The sequence below is a fragment of the Ahaetulla prasina genome, chromosome 2 (genome assembly GCF_028640845.1).
Source record: "Ahaetulla prasina isolate Xishuangbanna chromosome 2, ASM2864084v1, whole genome shotgun sequence".
Lineage (NCBI taxonomy): Eukaryota > Metazoa > Chordata > Lepidosauria > Squamata > Colubridae > Ahaetulla > Ahaetulla prasina.
The window spans coordinates 3,247,893-3,262,338 of record NC_080540.1 but is presented as its reverse complement, the minus strand read 5'-3'; the positions used below and the strand labels follow the sequence as shown (position 1 = coordinate 3,262,338).

The following is a 14,446-nucleotide window of genomic DNA, read 5'->3' as shown; positions in this document are numbered from 1 at the left end:
ATCTATTTACCTGTGCAGGACTGGACTAGATTTTAAATTTATGTTTTACTGGTTTTGTTTATATTTTTTAATGATCTGGCATTAGAATAAGTTTTAATGTTATCTTAATAATAAATGTTTTATTGTTTGTAACCGCCTCTGAGTCCTGGAGATAGGGCTATAAAATATGAATAATAAAATAGTAATAATAATAAAAACAATATTTCTTTTCCTGGCTACATGTTCACACACTTAATTAGAACTCACATGGGGCCACCAAGTCTCTCATTCTCTGATCAGGCAAAGTCTACCTGATTATTGAAGTCACTTTGGTCTCCTGCCTGCCTTGAGAACTTTGCTAGGACTTCAGAGCTCAGACATCTGATAGGACTTCATCAGCTATATCATAAATAACTTGTGTGATTCACTTAACTGTCAAGAAAAGTGGTATAATGACAAACTCACTTAACAAATGTTTCACTTCAACAGAGATGTTGAGCTCAATTCTCCCAAGTCCAGGACTACATCTATAGTTCAGCAATTTTTGTTCATGTTTTTTATATTTTTCAATTATTTCCTTTTCAGAACAGAACAGAATAGAATGTCATTTCACACTCATGAAAGTTTGAGGCTTGATTTTCAAAGTCACATTTTATTAGAGATCTTATATTGGCACATCTAAAACTGTCTGAAAGAACAGGTTTCCTCCCAAAGGAATTTAAGTTCTCCCAGAGTCCATCCATGGTAATTAAGATAGTCCCAACTGACAGGTCTTTCCAGCCTCCATGCACCAAGATGGCTTCTTTTCTGTGAAAGGAATGTTTTATATGACTATGTATCACCGATGCTATAAATCGCCTCCCAGTTTTCCTTCACACTGAAAACATGATCTGAGCAAATGACAGAAATCTTCATCTTAAAGGCCAGCATTTACAGAAAAGCTTATCCTGAAAGAGAGTTTTAGTTAAAATCCAACATATTAACACTTCTCCTCTCCCAGGGACTCTTTTTGGCTTATTGAAATTTATCATGGAATTGTTTTATCAGTCTATCTGCCTTAACATTCCAACTTTTAATAGTAGCTTCAGACAAAGGTCTTTCCAATGTGACAAGTATTACAATTCCTTTATACAGTCTAGACATTTCAGGAATTGATATTCCTACAGGATCTATTTGGACAGCATTTATCCATTCTCCTCTTAAAAACATGAAGAAACCATCTTCTGAAGGAAAACTTCCATTGATTAAATGTCTTTACTGTAAGGAAGATTCTTAATTCAAAATTGCTTTCCCATTATTTTGAATGCGCTTTTCTTGTCCTGCCCTCTGGTTTTTGGAAAATAAATTGACTCCACTCTTTGTGGCAGCCCTCAAGTACTGGAATATTGCATCATGGTCACTCCCATTTTCTTTGACTGGTGAAACCAAAATCCTGCAATCTTTCTTCATATGTTTTAGTCTCCAGGCCTTGAATCAGCCTACTGCTCTTCTGCACTTTTTCCAAAGTCTCACATCATTTGTAATTTTAAATTTCATTTGTTGGATTCAACTTGTTTCATTTGGATCAGAAAGCCACAATATGCATATACATAAAAAGCTCTGTGGGACTTTGAATAAGTACTACAGCAATTCCCCAGCCAGATTTGATCTATACTGATGGTTGATCCTTTCATACTGTGGTAAAACGAGGACCCAGATTGTACATCTGCTCAGAATGTTGCAAAGCATTGTGGAGTGATATTTAATTACATTGCTATATGGTTTCTCTGTGGATCATTTAGGAGAAGATTACCTTTCTGAGCAAGTCTTCACATTCCATGCATTTATATGGCTTCTCCTGTGTGGATCACCTTATGGGAAATAAGATGACTCTTTGAGCAAAGGTCTTTCCACACTCCATGCATTTATAGGACTTTCTGTGGAGCTTATTGTGGATTGAGTCCACGCTATGTGAACGTTTCCACATTCCATGCATTTATAATGGCTTCTCCTGTGTGGATCCTCTCATGGGAACTAAGATGACTTTGAGGAAAGGTCTTTCCACACCATTAAATGGCTTTTCCCTGTGGGGATCCTTATGAAAAGATTAACTTTGAGGTCTTCCACACTCCATGCATTTATAGAACTTTCTTGTGGAGCTTATTGTGGTTATTGAGTCCACAAAATTTTCCATTTTATATGCTTTTTCCTGTGTGATCTTCAATAAGATGACCTTGAGCAAGCTCTTTCCACACTCCATGCATTTAAATGGCTTCCCTGTATGGATCCTTTTATGAGTAAGATGATTTGAGCAAAGGTCTTTCCACATTCCATGCATTTATATGGCTTCTCCTGTGGATCCTCTTATGGGAAATAAGATTACATCTGAGCAAAGGTCTTTCCACACTGCATTTATAGGACTTTTCTCTGTGTGGAGCTTATTGTGGTGACTGAGTACTATTGAAAAGCTTTTCACACTCCAGGCATTTAAATGGCTTTCTGTGAATCCTCTTATGGGAAGTATCTTTGCAGGTCTTCCACACTGCAGATACGGTTTCTCTCCTGAGTGGATCCTTTTATGGGAAATAAGATTACTACATCTTCTGAACCTGTTACCAGACTCTCTGCATTTGTATAGCTTCTCCAGTGTGAATCCTTTCAGGGAAGTAAGTTGCCTGCTTGTTCTAAAACATGTTCCACATTCCAAACATTGAAGGCTTCTTTTCCAATCATTTTTGAGGTGTAAGAACTTATTTCAAGAGAAAAATGATGTCATTGTAACTTTTTCCGTTGTGTCTTCTTATATCATCTTCCTCTTTTGGCTTAAATAGTGTTCTTTACCAGTAATTTAGCTTTGATTGGCTTCAAACTTTTCCCAATATATTTTTCCTATTTTCTCCTGTTGCATGAAAGTTTTGTATCGACATTAGGAAGATGAGCTTTCCTGATTCCAATCATTTGACTGGTTTCTATCATGGGCTTCTAATTCCATTCGAATTCCAAACTTCTCTGTTCCATCTTTAGCATTGATCACTTGGAACAGTTCACAGCAATCTTGATTCTTCTGCCCATTATTACCTTCAAACCAAAAGAGAAACGATAATGATAACAAGGTTAGAGAAAAAGATCAAACCATAAAAAATCAAGTGAATTTCCTTCTGAATTTATCCAAAACTCCGTTATATTTTATGTTTGCATCTTACAGTGGTGTGATATAGACAGAACGATTTCTATATTCATGAGTCCTGAAAGCTTTGAAAATATCTAGAAAACATCTCTTTCTTTACAACCATCTATATATGTGCAAACCTCAATCAAAGTCTGTTTTGCGTCATGGAGTAATCAGGAATAAGGAGAAAAGTTAATAATAATAATAACAGAGTTAAGGATAGGCCTCTAGTAATGCCCAGAGAAATATATCTCAGACAGATGGTTATCCAACATTTTCTTAAAAATTTCCAGTGTTGGAGCATTCACAACATATCTGATTAGTGATTTTTTAAAATAAAAACTAACTATAATCTGTCTTCTTGAACTCTCTGATTGGGGACTAGAAAACTCTTACCCAGAGACACCACATTCCTATGGTTTTCAAGCATGACTTCCGAATGCAGCGCTTTTTGGTCAGGATCCAGCTGAGACCATTCCTCCTCAGAGAAATACACAGCCACCTCCTCGAAGGACACAAGACTCTCCTGAACACAGAAAAAAGAAGAGAACAGGAGGATTCGCAAGGTCTCTTCATCTTCATCAATGATTTAGAAAAGGGAATGGAAGGGGAACTTGTCAAATTTGCAGACAAGATCAGATTGACAGAAATACCAACACTCCAGAAGATAGGTTTGAGATATAGGATTGACAGATTGGCACCTTCTAACAAAATGAAATTCAATGGTGAGAAATGTAATGTGCTACATATAGAAAAGAAAAACCAAATCCACTGGCATAGAATAGGTGATACCTGGCTCAAAAGCAGCAAGTGGAAAACGGATCTTGAAGAGGAAGCTATGTTGACTGACAGCAACTTCAACCTGTTATTCCACTGTCCATGTTGTGGAAGAACACAAAAATAATCCAGTCCAAAAAAGGGGGAAATAGAAGCAGAGAGCAGTCTGCACACCCACTTCACTTCCTGAAGGCGAGAATACAAATCTAATAACTTTTCCCTTTCTTACTTGATTTAGAGGTTCAACCGTTGTTTGAGCGTCATCATAAAAACCAGAAAATTTCATCCTTTGTTTCTCTGTAAGAAATAAATATTTTCAAAATAACTTATTAAAAAATATTTATTTTAGACAATTTATATGCCGCCTATGCACAAATGGCGACTCAAGGAAGCTTACAAAATATAAAACCAATATTAAAACAATAAAAGGAAAATGATATAATATATTAAAATAATAAAATCATCCCCACTCCTCGCCCCGACAACAGCCAATCACAGGAGCCATTTAATGGGCTCCATCCCACTCTGGGTTTCCCAGGTCCACTGGCAGAACCAGTTATTCAATGGCAGCCAGAAGAGTGCTACTGTGCGGGTCCATTCTAATCTCTGGGGGGATGATGTTCCAGGAAGAGAAAGCCATCACAGAGAAGGCCCTTCTTCTGAGTTTCACCAGCAGTAGCTCCCTAGGGGATGGGACCCACAAGACCAGAGATGGCAATTCTCGGTCTTGCCAGGGTTTAGTTTCAACCCGTTGCTCCCCATCCATCCCCTAACAGACTCCAGGCACTGCAACAGGGAGGACACGGCATCACTTAACCCACCATGGCCTGAGACATACAGTTGGGTATCGTCAGTATATTGGTGATATCTCAATCTGTACTGGCAGATGATCTCACCCAGAGGCTTCATATAAATCTTGAACAGGAGCGGTGAGAGTACCGAGCCCTGTGGAACCCCGCAAAGCAGTGAACGAGGGCTGGATCAACGATGACTGAGAGCGGCCACAAATAAAGTAAGTGGGCCAGAAGAGCACAAGGCCTCCCACTCCCATTCTGCAAAGCCGCCCCAGGAGAATACCATGGTCGATGGTATCGAAAGCCACTGAGAGGTCAAGTAGACCAAGGCTAGATGCGCTACTTGCCAGAGAGCATACAAAACCACAACCAATATGGATTCTGTCCCAAATCCAGGCCTGAATATTGACTGGTAGGAGTCCTACCTGTCTATGAGTTCTTCAGCCACAACAATAAACGAGCACACATTAGATACAAAGTTATGGTAAACTGCGCTAAACTTGATTGCAGAAAATATGACTTCAGTAACAGAGTCACTAATGCCTGGAATTGTTGTGACCCAGGTTCCTGGACCCGGACTCCTGGACTCGGATGATTCAGAAAGTGAGGGAGAAGACCTGGCAAGCCATGCTTCTCTTGGGCCCTCTCTCTCCCTGGCACCCACTCAAACGGAGGAGGAGGGGACGGCAAGGCCTGATTCTCCCGAGCCTTCTTCTGATTTGGCAACGCCCCAAGAACAGTTTTGGAGTGATGCAAGACTGTGCAGACATGACCGGCGCGCGCAGCAGAAGCAGCATTGGGATAAAGCCAAGTAATGATTGTCATGCAGTGACATCTGCAGAGACTATAAATAGGAGGCGGGACTTCCTGGTTTTTTGTCTTGGACAAAGCGGCAAACTGTATCAATGGAGGGAAGAATATATTCGTGAGTAATTCTGGCCTTATCTATAATTTCCTCGTTATCTCCAGAAACTTGGCAGGCCCGTGGGTAGACGTGGCCAGGACATTTATCTATGTAAATAAAAGGAGAAAAGGAGGCCTGTGACTGACTCTTTGCTGGGAGTATTGGGGGGAGGGAAACAGAACATTTTTGTCCAAGACCCCGACTAAAACATCTTCCACCAAAGATGGACCAGCAGCAGGTACAGCAGCAGTTAAAACAGCTACAAGCAGCTAATCAACAGCTCCAGCAGCAAGTGGCTCACTTGGCAGGCCAACTTGCTGCTAGGAATGTGCCTGCAGCCCCCTCCCGTCCTCCCACTCCTCCTCCCCTTCTTGGGACAGTGCCAGCTCTACATGGCTATGCGGCCAGAGGATTTCCCAGATGACCGGGCTAAGGTGGCCTTCGTGATTAACCTTCTTTCTGGTTCGGCTGCTCGATGGGCCACGCCCCTCTTGCTCCAGGACAGCCCCCTGCTGGCGGACCAACAGCATTTTTGGCAGCACCTGTGCACCATGTATGAAGACCCCGTTCGAATGCTGACGGCAACCAGGCGCCGTAAGGAACTCCGTCAAGGGAAACGCCCCCTGCAGGAGTACATCGCCGAATTTCGTCTTTTGTGCCAGGACTCTGATTGGAATGATGCAGCGCTGGTGGATGCATTCCAGGAGGGACTCTCAGAGGAATTGCAAGATGAGCTGGCCCGGGTGGAGGCGCCACAGACCCTCAACAACTTGGTGCCCCTTTGTCTCCGCCTTGACGCCCGTCTGCAATGGCAACCGTCCCGTCGCACCCCCCGGGACCCGCCATCGACATCTGCACCCCCACTTCCTGCACCACCAGCACCCCGGGTCGCCCCACGTTTTGTAACTGCTGCGGAAGAGCCCATGGAGTTGGGAGCGGCCAGACCTCGCCTGACAGCGCAGGAGCGGAACCGGAGGCCCCAAGGGGGATTGTGCCTGTACTGTGGGGAGCCCGGCCACTTCGCCGCTTCTTGCCCCAGAAAGCGGCGGCACGCACGCCGTCCCGAATCACAGCGTGACCAATCGGGAAATGGAGCAGGCCCGACCTCGGGGAAACCCTAGGTCGGGCACGTACTAAGCCCCCACTGGACGTTGCGGAAGTAGACTCTGGGCCCCCTCGGCATCTGATTCTGGACACACGGATATGGTTGGGGAACCAGTCGGACGGGCTCCAGGCGAATGCGCTGGTGGACTCAGGGGCCACAACAAAATTTATGGACCAGGCCTTTGTGACCCAGTTTGCGGTCCCTGTGGTTCCGGTGGACCCTCCGATGCGGGTAGAGACAATTGATGGACGAGAACTGGTGTCCGACCCCATTAAATTTGCCACCCAGCCTTTGCGCCTGGCTATTGGGGACCATGAGGAGGCGATTCAGTTTTATGTCACGGCGGACCTTCATTTTCCCTTGGTCCTTGGGTTGGCCTGGCTTCGGACCCACGATCCTCAGGTGGCCTGGTCGCGGAATGCCATCTCTTTCCCGAGTCTGCAGTGCGTCGACCACATCCGCCACACCTGTGCCGGCCAGAACGTCCCCACTGCTGCCATCACCTTGCCTCCTGAGCTGACGGACTTCGCCGACGTGTTCAGCGAGAAGGAGGCGGACCGACTACCCCCGCATCGGCCCTACGATTGCCCCGTGGACCTTCTGCCCAACGCACCACTGCCTGTGGGACGCCTGTCAGGCCTAGAAACCATACTAGACTTTAGGTTTCCAGACGCTGCCACATTTTTCCCCTGAGGGGAAGAAGGGGGGCTGAGGGGTATGGTAACATTCTTCAGACGGCCAAGGTCGGATGGTGTTCACATCTGCAGGAAGAGTGGCGAGAGGATATTCGAATGAACTGGGAGAACGTGGGACCATGTGACCATCAAAGGGGTCAGGGGGGTGGGACTCTTGGGGGTTGTATAACTGGGAAAAGAATCCGGAAGTTCAGTTTTGGAATTTCACTCATCGTGTGCCAGTTTCCTCATGCTAGTAAAGGACTCTTAAAGACAATGGCTTCTGAGTTTTCTTTATGCAGAAGAGGTTTTTCTGGAACCATGAACGCACCTGTATTCCATGTCGGAGCCCGAGTTGGCCGCCCTCAGGGACTTTCTGGACAAAAATCTGGCCCGAGGGTTCATCCGGCCTTCAAAGTCCCCTGTCTCGGCCCCGGTCCTCTTCGTGAAGAAGAAGACAGGGGACTTGCACCTGTGTTGTGATTACCGCTGGCTAAACGCCATTACAGTGCGGAATCGCTACCCCCTGCCGCTCATCCCGGAGCTGCTGGAGAGGTTGCGGGAGGCCACGATCTTCACCAAGCTCGATCTCTGGGGGGCCTAAAACCTGGTGCGGATGCGAGAAGGAGACGAATGTAAGAGGGCATTCGGCGCCCGATACGGACACTACGAATACACTGTCATGCCATTTGGGTTGACCAACGCTCCCGCCGTTTTCTAGCACTTCATGAATGACGTGTTCCGAGACATGTTGGATCGGTTCGTGGTTATCTACCTGCACGACATCCTGATTTACTCCCGGTCCAGGGAAAGCCACCTTCGACACGTCGGTCTGGTTCTGCAATGCTTGTGGGAGCAACAACTCAATGCGAAGCTGCAGAAATGCGTCTTCTTCCGGACTCCCATAGAATTCCTCGGGCATATCATCTCGCCCGAGGGCATAGCCATGGACCCATGCAAAGTAGAAGCTTTGCGTAGCTGGGAAGCCCCTCATCGGGTGAAGGATGTTCAGCGCCTGCTGGGCTTCGCCAACTACTACCGGACCTTCATCCCGGGCTTCGCCACACTGATGGCTCCACTTACCCAGCTCCTCAGGAAGAAGGTTGCGTTCTGGTGGGGTCCCCTGCAGCAAGAAGCATTCACAGCCCTCAAGAAAGCCTTCGTCACGGAACCCGTCCTGAGGCATCCCGACCCGCTCCAGCCTTTTGTGGTGGAGACGGACGCGTCCAATGTGGCTCTGGGAGCGGTGTTGCTACAGGCTCCAACGAATGGCGGCACACTTTTTCCCTGCGCTTACTACTCCCGGAAACTCAATCCTTCCGAGCGCAACTACGCCATCTGGGAAAAAGAGTTGCTGGCTATCAAGGCTGCATTCGAGGCTTGGCGACATCATCTGGAGGGGGCCCGACATCAGGTGGAGGTCCGAACGGACCATCGGAATCTCGAGCACCTCACCACAGCTCGGAAGTTGAACCAGCGGCAGATCCGGTGGTCATTGTTTTTTGCCCGGTTCAACTTCCACGTGACCTACATTCCCAGCGGTCACAATTGGAGAGCGGATGCCCTGTCCCGCAAGCCAGAGTACCTCTGCACCAAGGACCTCCTTCCTCCACGGACGGTGCTGCCGGCAGAAGCCTTGGCCGCAGCACGGGAACCAGTGGACTTGCGGGCCCAGGTGCGAGAGGTGCAGCGCCAGGACCCTTGGTCGCAGCAAAGGAGAGCGGAGGTGGACCCCGCGTCTCCTTGGACCTTGGAGGAGGACTTACTCAAGTTTCGGGGGCGATTATATGTGCCCACAGGACTACTCCGAGCCTTCGTCATGACCCAGTGCCACGACAACCCTGCAGCAGGACATTTTGGGTTCTTCAAGACCCTCCACCTGGTGACACGGACCTTTTGGTGGCCCCGAGTGCGACATGATGTACATGCCTACGTGACATCCTGCATACCATGCCGGCAAGCCAAGGCCGCCACGGGGGACCCTCCCGGGCTCCTCCAGCCCTTGCTGACACCCGACAGATCCTGGGGGCGATCTCCATGGACTTCCTGATGGACCTGCCACCGTCCTCTGGGTTCACCACGGTGCTGGTGGTGGTGGACATGCTCACCAAGATGGCACACTTCATCCCATGCCGCGGACTGCCCACAGCCACAAAAATGGCCCGTCTCTTTCTGCAGCACATCTTCCGCCTCCATGGTCTACCGGACAGGGTGGTTTCGGACCGCGGAGTTCAGTTCACAGCTCGCTTCTGGAAGAGCCTGATGGCCGCGTTGGAGGTGAAGGCATGTCTGTCGTCATCGCACCATCCAGAGACCGACAGGGGTACAGAGAAGGTCATTGGTATCCTGGAACGGTATCTCTGTTGCTTCATCAACCAGCAACAGGACAACTGGGCCGATTACCTGTCCTTGGCGGAGTTTGCTTTTAACAACTCTCAGCACACCTTGTTGTGACCCAGGTTCCTGGACCCGGACTCCTGGACTCGGATGATTCAGAAAGTGAGGGAGAAGACCTGGCAAGCCCTGTGTCGTGTCCCACTCCTCCGCTGACGGCCGGGTCAGGGAAATCCGAATCAGGCTTGCCTCTGCAGCTCTGCCCAAAGTCCTAGCAAAGTCCTCAGAGCAGGCAGGAGACCAGTAAGTGACTTCAGCAAGATAAGTTCAACTTTTGCCTGACTCAGAGACTGCCAGAAAGCAGATCCTTTATATAGGCCATGGGGTGTGGCTCCATGACTCAGCACTCATTAAGGCCTGCCCCTCCCTTCCTTCTGTTGCCTCCGCCTATCCAATCTTCTGATGCGAGGATCACTCCAATCAGCTGTTGGTAATAAACTCTCCTCAGGCTCACCTGCTGTGGAGGAGGGGGAGGGGTCTAGCTGCTCCGTTTGCCTGGGCATGGAGTCAGGGCTGGGGCAGGGAGGTGCTCCTTCTTCTGCAGTTTGTCTGGGCATGGAGCCAGGACTGGGGCCGGGAGGCATACATTCCTCCGTGTTTGGGAGCAGATAAGAAGGCCCCGGCTGCTCTGAAGGCGGGCAAGACACAACACCCTGCTTCTCTTGAGCCCTCTCTCTCCCTGGCACCCACTCAAAGGGAGGAGGAGGGGACAGCAAGGCCTGATTCTCCCGAGCCTTCTTCTGATTTGGCAACGCCCCAAGAACAGTTTTGGAGTGATCCAAGACTGCGCAGACGTGACCGGCGCGCGCAGCAGAAGCAGCATTGGGAGAAAGCCAAGTAATGATTGTCATGCAGTGACATCTGCAGAGACTATAAATAGGAGGCGGGACTTCCTGGTTTTTTGTCTTGGACAAAGCAATGAATTTGCGTGGGCAAACTGTATCAATGGAGGGAAGAATATATTCGTGAGTAATTCTGGCCTTATCTGTAATTTCCTTGTTATCTCCAGAAACTTGGCAGGCCCATGGGTAGACGTGGCCAGGACATTTATAGATATGTAAATAAATCAGAAAAGGAGGCCTCTGACTGACTCTTTGCTGGGAGTATTGGGGGAAGGGAAACAGAACACACCTCTACTCAGATGACCCCGTTCTTTGCCAATGTGGGGTACCATCCGCGGCTCTTCCCTCTGGCACCACCGGACTCTCCTGTTCCTAAAACGCAGACCTTCCTGACGGAATTGCATGTGTCCAACAGTTGGTACGTCAGCAGCTGAATCGGGCAAAGGAGGACTACAAACGGTCCGCCGACCACTCCCGCCGGGCAACGCCCCCACTGGCAGTTGGAGACCGGGTGTGGCTCTCCACCAAACACCTCCCGTCCGACCGCCCGGTAAAGAAGTTGGACCACTGATTCATCGGCCCATTCCCTGTCGAGGCAGTCATCAACCCGGTAGCCTACCGACTGACCCTGCCACGATCCATGCGGATCCACCCCGTTTTTCACCGGTCCCTTCTGGTTCCTGAGGCCACACCGAGTCCCCTTCGGTGCCCAACAGCACCCGTCACTGTCGCCAAGGACGGGTCGGAGGAATACGAAGTCCACAGCGTACGAGACTCCCGCGGGCTGAAGGGTCGTTTCCAATATTTGATCGCGTGGAAGGGATACGGGACTGATTTCTCCTGGGTAGGTGCCTCCGACGTTCATGCCCCTGACTTGGTGCAGGCCTTCCATGAGAAGAACCCAGCCCAACCACATCCCGATCGTCAGCCCCGGGGGAAGGGCCCTGCGGTGAGGGATAGTGTTGTGACCCAGGTTCCTGGACCCGGACTCCTGGACTCGGATGATTCAGAAAGTGAGGGAGTGGACCTGGCAAGCCCTGCTTCTCTTGAGCCCTCTCTCTCCCTGGCACCCACTCAAAGGGAGGAGGAGGGGACGACAAGGCCTGATTCTCCCGAGCCTTCTTCTGATTTGGCAACGCCCCAAGAACAGTTTTGGAGTGATGCAAGACTGTGCAGACATGACCGGCGCGCGCAGCAGAAGCAGCGTTGGGATAAAGCCAAGTAATGATTTTCATGCAGTGACATCTGCAGAGACTATAAATAGGAGGCGGGACTTCCTGGTTTTTTGTCTTGGACAAAGCAATGAATTTGCGCGGGCAAACTGTATCAATGGAGGGAAGAATATATTTGTGAGTAATTCTGGCCTTATCTATAATTTCCTCGTTATCTCCAGAAACTTGGCAGGCCCATAGGTAGACGTGGCCAGGACATTTATCTATGTAAATAAAAGGAGAAAAGGAGGCCTGTGACTGACTCTTTGCTGGGAGTATAGGGGGGAGGGAAACAGAACAGGAATGCACAACCGGACTCTGTGGTTTCTTCCCCTAATCCCCAAAACTTTAACCTTAGACTGTCTGCTGTCGACCTCACCCCATTCCTAAGAGGTCTCTAAGGCGAGTGTATAAGCGAACCAGCATGCCTATCGTCCCTAGCTTAATGTTCCCTTTTATATGTATCCATTTCATGTATTCATCATTATGTTTATACTTGTATCTGTTACCTATTACATGCTTGATGAAATAAACAAACAAAGAAACAAAGAAACAAACAAACAACCTCTGGAGCTGCTGCACAACCACATTCTAAACAACCTTCCCCAAAAATGGAAGATTGGAGACAGGTCGGAAATTATCCAACAGGGTGGAATCCAGCAATGGCTTCTTAAGAAGAGGGTGGACCAGAGCCTCCTTAATGTGCTGATGAACTGCCCCCTCCCTTAGAGAAGCATTAATGACTGCCAGCATCCACCCACCTGTTACCTCCCGGGAAGCTTTCACAAGCCAGGCAAGAACCTGCCTCAAGGGCTTCCACTGGACCAGGAACTACGGCAGCATCCAATTGGGAATGAAGTCAAGCAATTTTCTCTTACAGAAAATCCAAAAAATTCCTCAGTATGCCCCTTCAGGTGGACCTCAATCTCCCCTTTCCCCAGGATGAAATGGCTCACTTAAAGAGGGTCGCTGGGCAATTATCTGAAGATGCGATTAGTCTGGAGAATTATAAATAGGAGGAGGTATCGTATAGAAGAGAAGAGAGAGTGAAGGTAAGACAGTTGGGTAATCGAAGGATCTTTAATTACCTCCTGAGGTGTTCTGACTTTTTTCTTCCGAAGGGATCCTCCTGAAAAATTGCTCCTGAGGGGAGTTCGACGGTTTCTTCTTTCTCTCAGGATCTCTGCTCTCCACAGAGCAACACTTACAATAGGAGGAAGGAAGGAAGAAGCAGAATTAATATAAATCACACGACGTAAAGTGGATTCCTATATTTGGAACACAACATGAAAGTCCCCAATATCCATCAGTGTGGTTGAGTGAGAAAACATTGGAACAATGTCCTACAAGAATAGGTGGGACATTGCCACCTATTATGAATGTCAGAGAGCTTTGGGAAGGAGGGATGAAGCATTCAAACTCATTCTCTATTGTCTTTTAAGCTCTCACCTGCATCTCGACCTGCTCCTTCTGTTCCTCTGCCTGGCTCAAGAGGAAGCCTTCCACCAGGGCCACCGCCTGGGAGCTGGTCTCTGCTCCATACTCCCGCACCCAGCTCTCCATCTCTGGGGGCAGAAGAGCCAGGAACTGCTCCAGAACCACCAGGTCCAACATCTGGGCTTTGGTGTGTTTTTCTGGTCTCAGCCAGCGCCTGCAAAAGTCATGGAGTCGGTTGCAAAGTCTTCGGGGACCCTCAGCCTCCCAATATTGGATGAAATTCCAGGGCTGAACTTCTGAAGGGAGGATGGTTTCCTCCTCCAGGATCTTCTGCCCAGTCCTTGTCCAGAGCTTCCCAGGCTGAGCAGCTGAAGGGCCTTTTCCGGCTCCCTCCTTTCCCAAAGGTTGTGTCTCCATCCTTTCTCTCTCCTGCAGAGCAACTCCAAATGGCTCCAAGGACTCTTCTGAGTCTCCAGATGCCTTTTCCTTCACGGGATCATTTCTGGGGCCTCAGGACTCTGATCCTCCAAGTGACTCCGCTCTTTTTTTCCTCAGGAAGAGAAAAGTTTGCCTTGCAAAGATTTCAAATGATTTCGAGTTTCTGTATCTGAGATGGAGAGAAAAATAAACGCCAAGAAATTCAGCCACTGAACAACCTTCAGCCAACCTGCCTGGAGCCCCAAGCGGCTCATCCCAGCGCAGGCCCGGGAAGGAGGCAGCTGGAGAGGCCGTCCGGCTTCTCTCCCCCTCCGGAGACAGGATGGGGCCCTCGGGGAGCCTGGTGCGAATCCTGCCTCCTCCTCGCCCGGCTTCTCTCCTTTCCTGCTGGGCCTCCGCAAGGCCGACCCTCCCCTCCCCCCACTCGGACTCTTCGCATGGAGAGGGAGGCTGGGGAGCATGGGACCCGGGGTTGAAGCCGGAGGATGGCCGGGCACGGTCCTCTCCTTCCTCCGCCTCCCTTTGCCCGGGAAGAGCCTTCGACTGACCCGGAGCACGTCTGGATCTCCTCCCGCCAGACTCTCCGGCAGCACGGAACCACAGGGGTTAAAAAGAGAGAGTGCGGTGTCCTAGAGCGGCAAGAGTTTGTGATGTCATTTCCTTCCGTTTACCCTCCAGTGGCATGACGTTACCGTCTCTTAGCAGAGGGCGCCCCCTGGTGGATTAGGGGCAAAGTGCCAGGA

General features: G+C 49.0%; 1 protein-coding gene across 1 annotated transcript; it reads right to left on the bottom strand.

Annotated features, from left to right (window-relative positions):
* Positions 1–2,884: 2,884 nt before the first annotated feature.
* LOC131193691 (zinc finger protein 75D-like) lies at positions 2,885–14,242 on the bottom strand. The gene is made up of 5 exons (XM_058174162.1): positions 13,278–14,242; positions 12,917–13,031; positions 4,134–4,201; positions 3,524–3,653; positions 2,885–3,036 (listed from the first exon to the last, which is right to left on the bottom strand). The coding sequence occupies exons 1-5, from the start codon at positions 13,680–13,682 to the stop codon at positions 2,885–2,887; spliced, it is 870 nt and encodes a 289-aa protein (XP_058030145.1). The 5' UTR covers positions 13,683–14,242.
* Between the last annotated feature and the right edge of the window lie 204 nt (positions 14,243–14,446).